Here is an 18,945-nt window from a genome sequence, read left to right on the forward strand (position 1 = left end):
TTTTCTTGGTGCACCCCCTAGTGGTCTTTGTGCGCAGTCTTGTTGTAGTTAAGCCTTGATGGTTGTAGGTAATACTAGAGGGGATTTGAGCTCCAGGCCAAGTGGCTGTGAGAATCAGCTGTGTCTGCAGTGAGAGAACTTCTGTCCTCTAGGGAGGTGCTAATCTAGCCTTTGCCTGAGGCTATCCGGCAAATGGCTCTGTGCAGGGCTTGGTTGGGGCAGGTCCCAGGGGATCTACAGGGCTGACGGAGCGAGCAGTTATGGCTGCTCTCAGTCCCGTCCCCGGGGGCTCTGCCTCTCAGAGTCCCAGCAACCGCTGCAAACCTCGGAGAGAAAGCTGCCTTCGAGTTCCGAGTTCCAACCGAAGCCAGATAGTCCCGCTTCTCCTGTTTGAGTCTGGGTCCCTAGAGACTCCCCCGGACCTGGAGCTCAGAGTCTGAGACTCCCTCCCGATTGGAAAAGACAACCGCGCCCTCAGCCACCAGCCTGCTCTGCATGAACCTCCACATGCACCTCCACACCTTTGTATTTTCCGCACTGCGCTTCCTCTGAGTCTCGGGATGCTTTTCTCCTTCCTTCTAGTTGTAGAACTTCCACTCAGCCAGTTTTCCTGTGGTTCTGGATGATGTCCATTCTGTCTTTTAGTTGTATTTTTGAAGTGGTTGTTCGAGGCAGCAAACTCCGGCATTTACCTATGCCACCATCTTGGTTCTCTCTCAATTCTTCTCTAATTTTATTATTTCCTTTATTCTGCTGATTTTGAGTTGCTTTTGTTCTTCTTTTTCTAGCTCTTTAAGATTTGATGTTAGGTTGTTTACTTGGGATTTCTCTTGTTTCTTGAGATAGGCCTGTAATGATATAAACTTCCCTCTTATTACTGCTTTTGTCGCATCCCAGAAGTTTTGATATGTTGTATTGTCATTCTCACTTGTCTACATATCTTTTGATCTCATCTTTTATTTCTTCTTTGACCCAGTCATTTTGTAGTAGTATGTTGTTTAATCTCCACATACTTTTGGGCTTCTTTACTTCGTTTTTGTAGTTGATTTCTAATTTCAAGTCATTGTGGTCAAAGAATATGTTTTGTATAACTTCAATCTTCTTTAATTTGTTGATGCTAGTTATGTGACCTATGGTCTATCCTTGAGAATGTTCCATGTGCACTGGAGAAGAATCTAATCTAATGTTCTGTGATGAAAGGTTCTATAAATGTCTATTGTGTCCATTTGGTATAGTGATTCATTTAAGGGTGATATTTCTTTATGATTTTCTGTTTGCTTATTTTCTCTAGAGCTGTCAATAGAGTATTAAAGTCCCCAACTATGATTGTGTTTTGATCTGTTTCTCCCTTTAGTTCTGTGAGTAGTTGTTTTGTATATTTCAGTGCTCTCTGTTTGGGTGCATATATATTAAGAAGTGTTATGTTTTCATGATGTAATGCCCCTTTATCATTATAAAATGTCCATCTTTGTCTCTCCTTATCTTTGTTTTCTTTAAATCTATTTTGTCAGATATAAGTATGGCTTTACTTGTTTTTATGTGGATGTTATTTGCTTGGCGAATCATTTTCCACCCTTTTACTTTGACTCTACCTTCGTCTTTGCAGCTTAGATGTGTCTCTTTGTAGGCAGAATATGGCTGTGTTTTGATTTTTGTTCCACTCTACTACTCTGTGCCTCTTTATTGGTGAATTCAGACCACTTACCTTTAGGGTAATTATTGATGTATGAGGATTTCCTATAGCTATTTTATATTTTATTTTTTGGTAGTGTTGTGCCTCCATTGGTTCTTTTCCTTTCTGTTTCTGTCTGTTGTTTTTGTTTGATGGTATTCCATACCCTTTCCTCTGTTTCCTCTTTTTTTTTAAGCTATGTGACCTGGTTTGGGGATTTTTGTGTGTGACTACCATTAGGTTTATAAAAAATAAAGTTGCATATATACCTAAGTTTTTTTTCTTCTTTTGAATACATCTGATCTTCATCCTCCTTTGCCAGTTCAGACCTTTATTCCCTCCCCTTTTAAGTTTTTGTCATCACTAATTATCCCTGTTTTTTCTATAAGCTTTTTGGTGATTTTACTCATAGTGTTATAACCTTATGTTCTTTGTTTCAGATAGAATAACTTCCTTGAATATTTCCTGCAATGAAGGTTTTCTGGTGATAAAATCCTTCAGATTCTGTATGTCTGGGAATGTCTTTATTCCTCCTTCATATTTACAGGATAATTTGCTGGATATATTATTCATGGCTGGTAATTTCTCTCTTTCAGAACTTGAATATTTTGTTCCATTCTCTTTTGGCTTGTAGAGTTTTTGCTGAGAAATCAGATGAAATTCTGATGGGTTTTCCTTTGTAGGTCACTTCCTTCTTTTCCCTGGATGCTTTGAGAATTTTTTCTTTCTCACTAATTTTTTACAGTTTTAATACCAACTGCCTTGGAGAGGATCTCTTTGGATTAAGGTAACTAGGTGCTGTTTGCCTCTTGGATTTGAGGATCTAGTTCTTTCCATAGATTTGGGAAGTTCTCATCCACTATTTGTTTGAATAGACTCTGTCCCCTGCTCCATTTCTTCTTCCTCTGAAATGCATATAATTAAAATATTGCTTTTTCTGATGGATTCAGATAGTTCTCATAGAAGTCTTTCATTTTTCTTTATGCTCAGGTCTCTCTTCTCCTCCCTCTGCATCATTTCTGGATTCTTACCTTCAATATCATAATTCTTTCCACTATGTGGTAAGCTCTGTTTTCTATGCTCAGTAGTTTACTTTTAATGTCCTTAATTGAATGCTTCATTTCCAGGATTTCTGTTTGGTTCTTTATAAAGTTTCAATCTCTTTGGTAAAGTACTCATTTTGTTCATTGATTTGTTTTCTGAGTGTACTAAATCATCTGTCTGCATTTTATCACATCTTATTGAGTATTTTCAGAACTGAATCTTGAAATCTCTGACATTTTTATTACATATTTCCATGTGTTCCAGCATGCTTTCTGGAAATTTTTCATATTCTTTCTCGTCATCCTCATTACTATGGTTACTCATAGTATTTGCTGTTCTTCTTTGCCTATGCATTTATCTCTGTCTATATATTATTTTTCCAGTAGATGGCATTGAATCACAAGATTTTTTTTACCTCTCTGATCTCCCAGTTTTGACCTCCATGGCTTTGGTAAGAGTACATCCCCACTGCTTGGGGGTGGGGTTTTGTTTTGCCCTCACTGTAATGGCGACCCCTGACCTCCACAGGGTCTTCCCAAAGCCCCCCTCCTGGGGGTCAGTCACAGAGGGAAATAGCAATCTTACTGCAGCAGCTATTGTTTTACAGATGCTACATCCCTGAACCTGACACCTAGGGCAACAGGAGGTGAGTTTTGGGAGTCCAAGCCACAGCAGGGCTCTGTGGTTCTCTTTCTTTGAAACACAACCACCAGTGGTACATCAATGAGAGCCGCATGGTAGAACCCTGTGCTCTATTGACTCAGACACTGTTTGCTCCCTTGCTGCTTGCTCTGCTTGGTTGCCCCCCTCCCCTCTTCATACACCCTCCTTCTGTCACATATCTCTGTTCCTTCTGGCGAAGGAAGTACTTGCTACTACTGGCTTTCTCCTCTTTCCAGGCTGAGCCACGAGCTCCCAGCCTACAAGGCTGCTATGGGCCATCTGTGCTTTCCTGCCTTCTTGGCTCCCTATTTATTCCTGATCGCCCACATGTTTCAATGTGTGGGTCTCTTAGGCATGTGTCTGTGTTAAACAGGGATTTCTTTGTTGAATTATAGTTGGTTAACTTGTTGAAATTTCAGGGAGAGAGGCTAAGGGGTTCTCTCATGCCGCCATTCCTCTGACGTCACTCCCTATTTATTTTTTCTAATCTGTTTAAATTTTAGATATACATTTGATCTCTATAATGTTGTGGTTAACAATATAAATTTTAGAGTCAGAATGAAATATACTGAAAATCTGGCAATCCCACTTACTATTAATATGACCTTGAACAAGATGTTTTACCCCTCTCAGACTCAGTTTTATCATATGTAAATTGTGTGCAATGATACCAAACTCAGATTTGTTGGGGGATCCAGTGATGTTTGCAGAGCTCATAGCACAATATCTGGCACATGGTAATCTCTCAATAAATAGTAGCTTCTATAATTAACATCACCCCTAATTTTACTATTTTTATTAACAATAGTCTTGTCATAATTACTGACTATTTATAGAAATATGATTATAAACACATTTAAAACAATATTATAATAATTTTATAATTGATAGCAGTAGTAGAAGTCAGAAGTCCTGAGTTCTGTCACTTACTTGCTTTTTATCTTAGGTAATTATCTTAATTTCCCTGTGCCTTTTATTCTCTCCTATGAATAGTCCCTATATTCTCCATCCCCCGAATGGTGATGAGGCAGTTTCTGTAATCCAAAGTCATCCAAACTTAGGGAAGGGAGAATAGTCAAAACCTTTGTGTTGGTATGCTCAAGAGCATGGAAATGTAAACCTCACGAACTAGATCAAATAGAGCATGGAAAGAAGTCCAAATGGGGTGAGCTATGTTATATATAAAAAGAAAGTAGATAAGTCCTATTAACTCCACCAGAAAGTTAGCCATGTGTACTGCAGCCTCTGGGGCCTCCTCTCATACCTTGCCTCCTTGATCACCTTGCTAATATTTGCTACACAAATGAAAATCCAGACTGCAAGAGATAGTACAGTTTAAACAGAGATACCCTAAAGGAGCACCTTTGAACAAATTAGGCAGAGTCATCCTTTCAGGAATCAGCCACATAGCTAGTACATATTAACAAACTATCTGAATTTATAGCCTTATAAGCTCTGAGAATGGACCCAAGGTTCAGTAACTCACCACAACAAGCAATGAGTAATTCATGGGAGAAACAAGTTACCTCATTTATGATTATCACTTTATGCAGTTGTCCACTCTTGACATATTCACAGCACTATGCCAATGGATGGATAGAAAAACTCTGAAACATAAGTGTTTCTGTGCCATATCTCAGTAGAGACTTTTAGAGCTCTTGCCTCTAGGTCTTAATTAGAACTGTCATTTTGTAAAGTGCTCTTAGCTACTCAAAGCTGTTAGCATCCTCAGTAAAGCATTTGGTATACTTAATGGATGGACAAAGAAGTATGGCATTTTAAAGGAGTTACAGGCCTGTCACCCAGTGCTTCTCTTTCAAGACTCTTCTAGAAAGGTTTTTGTGACTGCCCTGCCTCACTTCCTTTGAGCACTTCTAAAAGTCTAGTATACTTCTTCAATAACAAGTCTGTTACAGCAAACCATGAGTTGCATGAGAGTAAGGACCATGGATAATGTCTCTATTTTCTCAAACCTGAACACAATGGAGTAGTCCCCTAGTTCAACCATCACCAACTGGTGGTCTGTGGACCACTGGTGGTCCATGAGGTCTGAAAGGTTGGTGACCACTGCACCTAGTTCATGTGTAATGAGTGGAACTGCTCTTCTCAGCCTATAGCCCATGGACTGCACCACATTTGCTTCTGTCGTAGTGAATAATGTACTTTTTAATAGTAACTATAGGTTGTTATTATCCTATATAATAAAAGGCTAATATGAAAATCAACCAAATGGTGGAATGACTGGTCACTACGATACGCACTGACCACCAGGGGGCAGACGTTCAATGTAGGAGCTGCACCCTGGTGGTCAGTGTGCATCCACAGGGGGAGCACCACTCAGCCAGAAGCCAGGCTCATGGCTGGCGAGTGTAGCAGTGGTGGCAGGAACCTCTCCCGCCTCCACCACAACGCTAAGGAGCAGTGAGCTGAGCAGTAAGGAGCAGTGAGCAGGCAAGCGGTAAGGAGCAAGGGGTCCCAGACTGCGAGAGGGATGACTGACTACCGTCAGTCATAGACATCCCCCAAGAGGTCCCCCCTGAGTGCATAAATTTCGTGCACCAGGTCTCTAGTCAATAATATAGTTCTTATTCTCTTCTTTTCCCTATCTTTAACTGTCTATTCTGTGTCTTGCAGAATTAGGTCCTAGGGATACAAAAACTAAAATGTTTCAGACTACAGTATTCAAAATGAGCACACACTCTCCCCAATAGATAATCAGAATTAATCATAATTCATAAACCTGTTGAACTCAGATACCACCACAGGGGCAAGCATTTTTGTTAATTTATTGTCAGCCAGGTTTAATATATTTTACAAAGTGCATTACTAAATATCACCCAGTGCCCCATCCCCTTTCTACACTTTTCTCCAAAATCTTCTAACTCCCCAACTCTGCTGCTCTATGACAAGCAAATTCACCTATCTTCTAACCTTCTTCTCCGAATGCGCATTCCTCTTTTGATCTTAACTGAAACCTGACTCTCCTATTGTATATACCATTTTGGTTCTCAAAAGCTGGTTGATCATTCAGAATCAAGATATCCAGTGGTAGGGGTCCATATTTTCCTTGATCTCTATTACTCCTTAGTCCAACACACAATCATAGTCATGTGATAATCTGTGCTCCTGTGATATTTCTAATATCAGGTGATATCCATGTCCACTCTTTTTTTCCTTTTTATTGAATTTATTGGGGTGACACTGGTTAACAAAATTATACAGGTTTTGGGTGCTCAATGCCACAACACATGACCTGAACACTGCATTGTGTATTCACCACCCCAAGTCAAGTATTCCATCACCATTTATCCCTATACCCTCTCTCATAAGTATCATCTATTGAATATTTATATTACCTCAAAAGTTCCTTTGAGACCATTTCATCCCCTTCTTGGCCCCAGGTAACCACCTCATTCCTTTTTAATGCCCTGCTCTGCTTTCTTTCACTGTGGATTAGATCCCCTCCCCCAGCGTTTCATATAAATATCATACACTATGTACTCATTTGTGTCTGCTTTCCTCCACTCAGCATAATATTCTTTTCTTTTAAGATATATTTTTTATTACCTGGCCAGCATGGCTCAGTGGTTGAATGTAGACCTATGAACCAGGAGGTCACAGTTCAATTCCCAATCAGGGCACATGGCCGGGTTGTGGGCTCGATCCCTAGTGGGAGCATGCAGGAGGCAGCGACCAATGATTTTCTCTCATCATTGATGTTTCTATCTCTCGCTCCCTCTCTCTTCCTCTCTGATAAAAATGCATTTTAAAATATAGATATTTTTATTAATAAAAATATATTGATATAATAGTATCAGCTCATGTGATTAACACTCCAGTTTTTAGTTCCTTATACTATATGAGTCCCTGAGTATTTCCTTTAATTTCTTATGAGCTCAGATATTTTTTTAAAAAGATGGTTCCTATGTTTCACTAGCTTTTCTAGGATTTGTAAAGAAAAATTTTTCAGGGTATTTAATTTGTTATATTTTCAAAAATGGGCACTTTTAATCTACTCCTATATAGATTCTGCTCTCCCCATTTCACTAGAACTATTCTTTTCAAAATCACTAACAACCAATCATATCATCACACTCAACATACAGTTTCTATCTGCATGTTACCTAAACACACAATAGAATTCATCCCAGATGATTATTCCCTGCTTCTTGAAACACTCTTCTTCTCTTGATTTCTATAATATTACACCCTTCTACTTTATTTTTCCTACTTTATAGGTTACTGTTTCTTTTTCCATTGCTATCTCCTTCTCTACCTGACCTAAAATACTGCTTTTTTTTCTGAAACATCATTTACTACTTAAGTACACTGTATAACTTCAGAAAATTGGTAGGAAATATTGGCCATCTGTGTGGATATGCAACACACCCAAGTATATGACTCACAGCCACCATGCCATGGAGGCAGTTTAGTAGACTAAAATAGTTAATTAATATTTATCTCCTAAAAAATCTTACAGTGCAGAAACAGAAAAATGTTATATGCTGTAATTCTCCCAGGGAAAAGTGGTAATAATATACAAGCCTTTCCCTAGACATCAGTAAATTTATATTGAAGAAAATTTCTCCGATTGTAGTACAAACTGTATAGCCTTTAGTAAATACCAAATGATTCATACTTTCAAAAAGGCTAGAGGAGAAGCAGCAAGGTTATATGTGCATACAAAAAATGGGTTATAAAAATGCTTCCAATCCTCCTCTCTGTTTCAGTTTAGTTTCCCAACCTTCATCTTCTGGAGTCTGCTCATTAATTTCCTCTTTTTCACTAAACTCTCCAACCCTCCCCAGCTCCTGGAACAAGCCTGACTGAGACAGTAAGCACTACAGTAACCTTACTACTTCAACACTCTTCCTATTCTCACTTCTTTGTTAAGTGTTTAGTTGTCTGAAATACCAGGATCTAATGACTAAGTTACTAATGCTGGGCTAAGGTGTTGCTCCCATTATCTCCAGTAATGGTTCTACCTTCTCACACGTACTCTGAGTGCCCATCATAACACTTTGAAAATGTCTCCTCCCGCTTCATTCTCTGTAAAATGACACTCACCAAAGACTGTGCGAGCCGGAACAGACTCTCTGTTCAGCCAGAAAGACACTTGTGACAGAATGACAGTCATAATGCATGGCAAGTAGGTCTGGATCACAAAGTAGCCAATTTTTCTCTTGAGGTGGAAGTGGGTTGTCATGACAACATATTCTCCTGGAAAGAAAGTAAAATTAGGTGGTATGTAACCGAACAAACATTGTTGGATTGAGGTGGCTTCCAATTCAGTTCACAAAGCTCCTTAACCTTATATTCAAAACATCCTGGCACCTCCCAAATCCATGAAACCAGATCTCATGAAGTAGTGAAATAAATAAAAAATATTTTTTTAAAAAATAATTAAGATCTTACTATGTGCCAAAAAACTTTGAGTGTTTTGGGAGTATTTACTTTGCACCCTTCCAACAACCCTGTAAGGAAGGTACTAATTATTATCCTTTGTTAAATTCAATAGTTAATTATAGCTCTTACTGGATTTGTCTGAAGCATTTTACACAGTCGAGCCCTCCATCCTCCTAGAATGACTCTCTTCAAGGAATTTCTAGGCCATGATACTCTTCTGGTTTTCCCCCTACCTCATTACTTCTCTAGTCTCCTTTGCTGATTCCTTTACATTTCTAAACACTCGAGGATGTCAGGACTTGTACTCTTTTCTGTCTCACTCACTGCCTTTGCTTTCTCAGTCTGTGTCTTTAAAAGGCGAAAGATTTATGCGATCTGAAGAGAAACCAGAGTATGTGTGTCTTTAAATAATACATCAAACTCTGATAATCCCCAATGTATATCTTCTTAGTGGGCTTCCTTACTTGTTATGAGTTGAATTGTGTCTCCTGGAAAGATATGGTAAAGTCCTAACCCTGAGTACCTAATATTGTGACCTTCTTTAGAAATAGGGTTGTTGCAGATATAATTAGTTATGATGAGGTCATACTGGAGTAGGATGGACTGTAATACACTATGAATAATCCTATGTAATAAAGGGCTAATATGCTAATTAGACCAAATAGCAGAATGACTGTCCGGATGACCTTCAGGACGAAGCCGGGGCTGCGAGGGCCAAGACTGCGAGGGGCTGCAAGGGCTGAGCCCCTTGCATGAATTTTGTGCATCGGGCCTCTAGTGCTCTTATAAAGAAAAAAACACACAGGGTGATGCTATGATGACATGTGATAACAGAGGCAGAGATTGGAGTGATAAATCCACAAGCTAGGGAATGCCGAAGGCTGCAACCTTCAGAAATTAGGAGGCAAAGCACAGAACAGATTCTGCTTCAGAACCTCCAAAAGAAACAAACTCTGCCAACATCTTGTTTCAGACTTGTAGCCTCCAAAACTGAGGGATAATACATTTCTATTGTTTTAAGCCACCCAGTTTGTGGTACTTTCATACACAGACCTAGGGTTCCCTACACTACTCTGGACCTATGTATTCAATTACCTATTATACATCATATACATCATCACTTGGGGATCTAATAGGTACCTTGACCTAAGATGTCCAAGTCATAGATTTTATTCTCCCCATCTCTCACCCCCTTCAACTGGCTCTCCCAACAGATTTTTCCCATCTCAGTAAATGGTAGCTCTCAGAAGCACAGGCAAAAATAAAATTCTTCTAAAAGTTAGAATCACCATTGATCTCTCTCTCTCTCTCTCTCTCTCTCTCTCTCTCTCTCTCTCTCTCCCCCCCCCCTTGTATATACCTTCATGTACATACATGCATACACACACAGATACCCAATCAAACAACAAACATTGACAGTTCTTTCTCCAAATACTATATACACATAATTTGACAACTTCTCACCACCTCCACCACTGCCACTCTGGTCTAAGCCACTAGAGTACTATAAAAGCTTTCAAACTGGTCTTGCTTCTGTTCTTGCCTTCTTCAATGCATTCTTTGCACAGCAGCCAAAATGATCATATTAAAACATATCATATTTGGTCTCTCTTTTGTTCAAGACTACCATCTCTCAAAGAGTAAAGGCCAACTTCTCTTAAATGATCCCCAAAGATCCATCCAATCTGACTGCTCCACTATCTTTCTTGTCAGAGATTTTTATTTTTCACCTCTTTTTCTCCACCCACATTTGGCTTTAGCAGGTCTCCCAAATGAGGCAATTTCCCACTTTCCTACCCTACCCACTCCCTTCTACCTAAACCAAGGAAGCACCATCTGTTTACGCAAAGCTAAAAATACAATACATATTGTATGTGTATTCACAATCTACCTTTTTATATGAACATGAAAAAATAAGGCTTATTTTTAATTTAGCAAATAATTCTCATACAAAATTATGGAATGTGTTCTTCATTATAACTTTGGAGTGTCTCTCTTTTCTTTCCCTCTGTTTATTTTTCAATCTTTTTATTTGTGTCTTTGTTCCCCACTCTCTTCACTTCTTTCCTGTCTATGTCCATTTCTATTCTTTTTTCTCCCTGTCCTTCCCTTCATTCTTTTTCCACTGAGAAGGCATTGAAGATTTATTTTTAATGACAATTGGACTTTGATTAGCATGGGAAATTTCCCCCCTTCCCCAGCTTAGGCTCATACCCCATAAACTCCTATCTATTGACCTATATTTTATAATCTGAAATATTTAATAAATAAAATATATAGTAAATATTATTCATAAATTAGATATATTCTCTGGAAATGAAAGGCAAAGCAAGTGGACTTTGCAAAATCTTATCAAATTACCCATTTGCCTTAAATGACTGAATATATTTTATTCAGTCCTTTCCTTTTATATCCCTCTTTCCTTCAATTTCTGTCTTTCTATCTCTCTTTCCAAAGAATCAAAGAGGGTGACTAAGATCAGCAAAATGGTGGAATAGGACATATAGGCTGTAGTATCCAATCACAAAAATATGGATTCGCAACTATCCACAGACAAGAATGCCTTTTTGAAAATACCAGAACCTGGAAGTAAGGCTGAAATGCCCTCTTAGAGCACAAAACAAAGCATCGAACAGACTGTCAAACTACCACAGGAACTCTGGGGGAGTGTTGGGGGAGGGGGTGGGTAAGAGATCAACTGAAGGACTTGTATGCATGCATATAAGCATAACCAATGGACACAAGACACTGGGGGGTAGGGGAGGCCAGGGGAATGTCAAGGGGGGAAAAAGAGACATATAATACTCTTTGTAATACTTTAAGCAATAAAACAAAATTAAACATAAATAAATAAAATAAAAGGGTAAGAGAAGTGGTTTCACTTTGCGGCCTACTTCCTCCCCCCCCCCCACGCCACCCCCCAGACCTGCACTCAGTGTCATGCTTAGCAGGTTCCTCTGAATCTAAGGTTTATCCAGTGGGAAAGGAGAGCTCATGGCAGATGGACGCTTCCAGTATTCCAAGGCATTCCCCTGGAGGCCGGCTTCTGTCTAGCTCCATGGGGCACACTGGGGGAATTGGCAATGTTAAACAACTTGCTGTCAGCTAAGAACAAAGAAGGGGGCTTGGGGAACTTACAGCCATCAGTGCCAGATTGCAGTCTCTTCTGATGAGAGTCCAGCAGTCTGCCTTGCCTGCTTAGAAATCCAACCTCTGAGAGAAACCTTCGGCTCTGGCAACCAGATAAGTACAGGATAGGCGGAGGTCCCACCCAACAACAGAGGTCTGGCCAATAGCAAAACTCAGAGCAGACTTCCAGCAATGGTGGTGGACCAATCAAAAGGGCCACATTCCTTGGTTTCCTGATGCGCTCAAAAGGCGACCTCTGGTGGTTAAAACTTGCCAGCTGCTCAGCCTAGGGTGGTGGTGCACTCCCTCCCCCCCCCCCCAGCCACACACACACCCACCTCACCCCCGTCCTGGACCTCCGTTAATCATGCCATTCCCGGGGGTCAAAATGGTGAAGGGATTAAGCAAACGGAAAAGAAAAACAATATGCAGGCAACCGTATGGTGATTAGCAGCGGGAAATGGGGTGGGAATGTAGAAGAGAGCAGAGGGGGGATAAAAAGTGATGTAAGGAGACTTGACTTGGGGTGGTAAACACACAATACAATATACAGATGATGTATTATAGAATTGTATACCTGAGACCTATACAATTATATTAGCCAATGTTATCCCAATAAATTCAATGAAAATAAAAACCCCGCTGGCCACGTGACGTCAGAGCAGCAGCTGTTCTGTCCACTTCCTGCGACAGAGCTTAGGCAGCGACACAGTCCGCCAACACAATGACCTCTAAGAATCAAAACCCGCTGGCTACCTGCCCTACCACACGCCGACCACAGACAAGGCAATTATGTCGGGCAAGCCGTTAGATATGCCGCATATGCGGCAACTCCTGGGAGTGAAATTCAAAGGCAGTGTAGCCGCGGGAGGGGGATGACATTGGAAACAAAACCCGCTGACCGTGTGGCTTGAAAGTGACAGCCGACCCAGTCCACCCACAGATTGAACACCAGAAAACATTACAAGCTGGCCACTCAGCCTAGAGCAGCGTCTAGCTGCTGTCAGTATACACCACAACCCCTGGGAATCAAACAGCCTCGGAGTGGAAGCAACTCCTTTCTGAAAAACAGTAACCTGAAGTAAAGATAATTTCTCTGGGGAACAAATATGCCCGGACATGTGGCCTGGAGCATCAGTTCAGGGATTTGACTGTCAAGGGTTGCCGTTTACGCGGCAAGCTCTACTGGCTCATCTGACACGTTCCCCAGGGAATTGTCTTGTCTTGGTCAGCAGGCAGCTTTGGTGACCCTAGGCCAGTGGGTTTTGATTCTCAGGGATCATGGCGGCCTGGGTTGCAGCCACCCCCAGGCTGATTAGAATGGTGGTTTTCAGGGGCTAAGGAGTAAGGAAAATGGGGAGATGCCAATCAAAAAGCACAAACTTTCGATTTTAAGATGAATAAAATCGGGATGAATAGCTGGGGATCTAATGTACAGCTGAGCATTGCTCCCTCTTCAGGAGCGCACTGACAACCAGTTGGGAGCTCCTGCATTGAGCGTCTGCCCCCTGGTGGTCAATGCACATCATAACGACTGGTATTATATACATGATTTCTAAGAGTAGGTCTGGAGTGTTCTCAATATATATATATACACACAAAAGATAGTTTATTGGATTGTTCTAATCATTTCATAACGTATATTATATATAATCACTTTGTAACTCTTAAATGTGTACAATTTTATTTTTCACTTATATTTGAATAAAGTTGGGGAAGGGGAGCAGAGGCAAAAAGAATTCTCCTCAGTAAAAACTGAAGTGCCTTTTACTCATTTGGGAAGATTTCCCATTTCAGATAGTACTGCAAACTGAGTCCACTGTGGAATAGATAAAGATCAATGGAAAGCTACTTTAGCACATTTACAGGTTCATAACCTAGATACCTTCTGTGAAGGAAAATTACAAGTAGATGTTTAGAAAGCTTAACAAGTACATTCACTGCATCAATTAACTGAATAGGTTGTGTTAAATATAACTATGATACTTTGTATCTCTTTACATCCTTGCATCCTCTTCTCTGCCAAAGTGGGAACTGAAGGTTTGATCAGATTAGATTTTTCCAAGTTCTCTATTCTATTTACACCCTTGTGCCTCAGCTTATTAAGCTTAAGTAACATCTGTGTTATGTGTGAAATACACAAAGTATAATATAACATATACTAGAGCCCTGACCGGTTTGGCTTAGTGGATAGAGCGTCAGCGTGCGGACTGAAGGGTCCCAGGTTCGATTCCAGTCAAGGGCATGTACCTTGGTTGCGGGCACATCCCAAGTGGGGGGTGTGCAGGAGGCAGCTGAATCGATGTTTCTCTCTCATCAATGTTTCTAACTCTCTATCCCTCTCTTTCTCCCTTCCTCTCTGTAAAAAATCAATAAAATATATTTAAAAATAAAATAAAATAAAATATACTAGAGGCCCGGTACACAAAATTCAAACAGGGGGTGTCCCTTAGCCCAGCCTGTGCCCTCTCGCAGTCCAGAACCCCTTGGGGGATGTCCACCCACCAGCTTAGACCCGATCCCCAATCCCCCTGGGAATCAGGCCTAAGCTGGCAGTCAGACATCCCTCTTGCAGTCTGGGGCTCTCACAGTCTGGGACCCCTCGCTCCTTACTGCCTGCCTGCAGTGGAAGCAGGAGAGGCTCCCACCACTGCCACTGCGCTCACCAGCCATGAGCCTGGCTTCTGGCTGAGTGGAGCTCCCCCTGTGGAAGTGCATTGACCACCAGAGGGCAGCTTCTGCATCAAGTGTCTATTCACTAGTGGTCAATGTGCATCATAGTGACCAGTCATTCCACCATTTGGTCGACTTGCATTTAGGGTTTTATTATATAGGATTATATAGGATAACGGATGTGTATTCATGAATTACTATCTATGGATCAGAAATGCAGAACAGCCTAGCAAATTAATGCTTTATATAACTGCACATATTTTCATAAAGTGGATCATTATATTCTTCTTCTTTAAAAATATACTTTTATTGATTTCAGAGAGAAAGGGAGAGAGTGAGTGAGAGAGAGATAAACATCAATGATGAGAGAGTAACATTGATAGGTTGCCTCCTACACAACCCCCCACTAGGGATTGAGCCCACAACCCAGGCATATGCCCTGACTGGGAATTGAATAGTGACCTCCTGGTTCATAGGTTATGCTCAACCACTGAGCCACACCAGCATGATTTCTTTCTCTTCCTGCTGGTATTGCTGCCTCTCTGTGTGCCTTATTGTGAAAGATTACTCTTTAAGTAGTTTAGGGAACTTTCCCTGCCTTTGCACTATATCCTACTATGCTCCATCTGTGTTAAGTGCACAAATATTTGAGAATACAATGTAAAACACATTCACAATTTATCCAGTTCCTAAGGCTGTGACTGATACAAGGGGCTTCTTTAAGAGCTTGGCAAATTAATTCATACAAAGTGAGTGGATATGTTTTCTTAAATTCATGTTTGGTATTTTTCCAACTATCTATGTTCCTTGAACTTTATCTAGTCTCCTGTATTCTTTTAATCCTCATCTTTCAGAGTTCTCTTTGTGTTTATTTCAATCTCTTATTTTCTGCTTTGTCTTTACTTAACCTTTGCTACATGTGTAAAGACACAATATACTAGTATACAATGACCATAATATACTTATTCTAATGAATGGTCAAATTTCTAGGAAAGATGGAAAAATAAGATCATATACCCAAATCTTCCTCTTAGAAAATTAATTGCAAAATTTTTCCAAATGTGGGAAAATGGAATCAGTGTTGAAATAGGGAATGGTATGAACAATTAGGCACAGATTTTAAAGGCTTTTATTCATTTATTTAACACATGTTTGAATCTGCAGCAAAGAGCAGGAGCCCTCTGGTTAGAATTACTTCATACCAAGGACTGATAGCATTCAGAGAGAAAGAAACTCATACAAAATAGAACTTCCATAGATTATAGGTCTTTCCCTATTATCTATGGTTCAGCTGCCTATTAATATGTTGAGTAGCATATTCAGAATTCATCAAGGAATATCTATAATTTATAATGACATAAAGACAATATACATATGTGATGTGATAATATGTATATGGTACCTAAATCAAAGGGTATCCAAGGGTATACAGCAAAGTCTCCCTCTCATAGCTGCCCTAAACCACCCATCTCATTTCTCCCTCCTTTAACTACAATTAACAGTTTCTTGTGGATATTTCTAGAAATAATAACCCTATACAAACATATATCCCTATATATCTTCAGTGTTCTGTGCTCTGCATTTTTTTTCACTCAACAGTATATCCTGCAGATATTTGCAATGAACAGTAACATCAAGGACTTCATCATTACTTCTTACAGCTGCAGAGTATTGAATTGTGCAAATGTATTTTAATATACTAAATTACCTTTTTACTTATGTACTTTGTATCATGCTTTTAAACTAATTTGAGATGTAGTCTAATTATATCTGCAATGATTCTATTTTTAATAAGGTCACATTCTGAGATACTGGGGTCAGAACTTCAACATGTGAGGGGACATAATTCAATCTGTGACACATGCATTGCCAAGACTGAAGGAAAATTGGCATGCCCATACACTGATAATGGGAGTGTGAATTGCTTAACCTTTTAGAATGGCAATTTGTACATATGTATTAACTTTTCAAAAATGTGTCTACTTTCTGAAATAGCAGTCTTGATATTCTGTCTCTATCCTAGGCAGATAATAACACAGGAATAAAATGCTATATGGAAAAAAGGTCTACACAGGGTTGATTATAGCATTAAATCACATAAAATAATAGTAGATAATTGCTAAATTGAGTATGATTCACATATGAGGTCATAAAAAATGAAAATATTATTTTACTGAATTTAACAATGAAATGCTATACCTCTCAGTGATAGCAACACTTATCACATCATTGTCAAGAATACTGTGACATTGAAGGAAAGATTTTTACTTCTCTTTTTAAATTTTAAAGTAATTAAAACAGATAATAATAATGTATGTCCAGTCTAATTATTAAAATACTACTATTTATAACTAACAAGAAATAACAAGTATTGGTAAGAATGTGGAGAAAAGGAAAGCCTTCTTTATTGTTGGTGGGAAAATAAATCGGTGCAGCCACTATGTAAAACAATATGAGAGTTCCCCACAAAATTAAAAATAGAATGACCACATGAAACAGCAATCCTACTTCTGGATATTTAGCCAAAGAACACAAAAACACTAACTCAAAAAAATATATGCACTCCTAAGTTCACTGAAGCATTATTTACAATAGCCAAGATATGGAAGCAACCTACGTGTCTATGGATAGACGAATGGTGAAGAAGATGTGGTACATATGCACAATGGAATGTTATTCAGCCATAAAGAGAAGAAAATACTGCCATTTTTGACAACATGGATGGACATTGAGGGCATTATACTAAGTAAAATAAATTATACAGAGAAAGACAAATATTGTATAATCTCACTTATATGTGGAATCTAAAACAAAACACAATCCAAAAAAACAAGCTCACAGATACAAAGATTAGTAGTAGCAAGAGATAGGGGTGTGTGTGGGTGGGGTAGGGGTGGGGGTAACAGTTACTAGTATATAGTACAGATTATATATAAAAATTCTTGTTAAATAAAGTAAATACCTGTACTAGAGCGGATTATATCTGTCCCAACAACATGGCCCAGCAGGTCATATTGATTCAGGCGAGAGCCGTCCTGTGCTACTTCCACAGATTTGTTCTTCCCAAGAGTCCAAGAATAAACCACTTCAGCTTTTGTATAGGCATCTAAGGCATAAAAGGGTCAAGAAGGAGAAGTTGAAGGGAAAGAAAAATGGTTATTTTTGATACTAAACTTGCATGAGTTTAAAATACAACTTACATCCCAAAAGAGTTCTGGGTAGGTGTTCTCTCTTCAACTGAAGTACATGTATCCATCAATCTAATAAACAATCATTGTATAACCACTATTGTTTATGCTGAGAACACAGAAATGAACCTAAAGTGGTCTTTTCCTGCAATGACCCACAGTCTTTTGCACTGCCAATAAATTGTTAACTTTTTCCTTCTCTTGGAGTGTAAAGAGTGGGGATAAGAGTAGGAATAGATAAAACATAATCTAATGCAGTTGTCATAAATTGAGGTGCTTATAGGAGATAGACAGGTACCTTACATTAGTAAATTAGGCTAGTTGTGAGAAAAATTAACTGCCACAAAATGTAACAAATTTTCTTTAATTAGTTATAGGGTGACCATATTAGATAAAGTTAAAAAAAATACTGAAAAAAAAAAAACTACACAGAGGAAACCAAGATGGCAGCATAGGAAAACACCTGAAATTGCTGCCTCGCACAACCACTTCAAAAATACAACTAAAAGACAAAACGGATATCATCCAGAACCACAGGAAGGCTGGCTGAGTGGAAATTCTACAACTAGAAGGAAAGAGAAAAGCACACTGAGACTCAGAAGAGGTACGGAAGTAAAGTGCAGAGGTACGGAGGTGCACGTGGAAAGGGCTGGCAACTGAGGACATGATTTTTTTTGTGTGTTTTTTTTTTTTTTTCAATCAGGAGGGAGTCTCAAGCTCCCAATTACTCTGAATTCCAGCTTTGGACAAGTCTCTGGGGACCCAGACTCATACAGGGAGAAACTGTACTGTCTGGCATCTGGTCAGAACTTGAGGGTGGCTTTCTCTCAGAGGTGCTTGAAGCGATTACCAGGACACTAAGACGCAGGACCTCTTAGGGTAGGACTAAGGATCTGCCATAGCTGTTTGCTCCGCTCTGTTGATTCCCTGAGACCCCGCCCCACCCAAGCTGTGTGCAGAGGCTTTTGCATATGAAAGGCCTAGCCTTTGCAACCTGAAAATTACCTAACAGATTGCAGCTGGGTCAGAGAGACCCAGAACTCCCAAGAGAAGGCACAAGGCCCCACAGCAGCATGCATTGCTTCACAACTGGGCCTCATCTGGGCACCTCCAAACCCCAAACAAAGAAGAGGAATCTGAAGATCTCTCCATAGGTCCTGCTGGGTAGCC

The 18,945-nt window shown here is 39.7% G+C and overlaps 1 protein-coding gene across 1 annotated transcript in view; it reads right to left on the minus strand.

Moving 5' to 3' along the window:
- LOC308512102 (gamma-aminobutyric acid receptor subunit alpha-3) overlaps positions 1-18,945 on the minus strand; it is a 239,523-nt gene that overhangs the window by 41,955 nt on the left and 178,623 nt on the right. The window contains exons 7-8 of the mRNA XM_081081909.1: positions 17,550-17,693; positions 8,447-8,599 (exon numbers count right to left, since the gene is read on the minus strand). Coding sequence (XP_080938035.1) covers positions 8,447-8,599; positions 17,550-17,693 — 297 coding nt within the window. The remainder of the gene's footprint in view (positions 1-8,446; positions 8,600-17,549; positions 17,694-18,945) is intronic.

The sequence above is a fragment of the Myotis nattereri genome (genome assembly GCF_964212035.1).
Source record: "Myotis nattereri genome assembly, chromosome: X".
Lineage (NCBI taxonomy): Eukaryota > Metazoa > Chordata > Mammalia > Chiroptera > Vespertilionidae > Myotis > Myotis nattereri.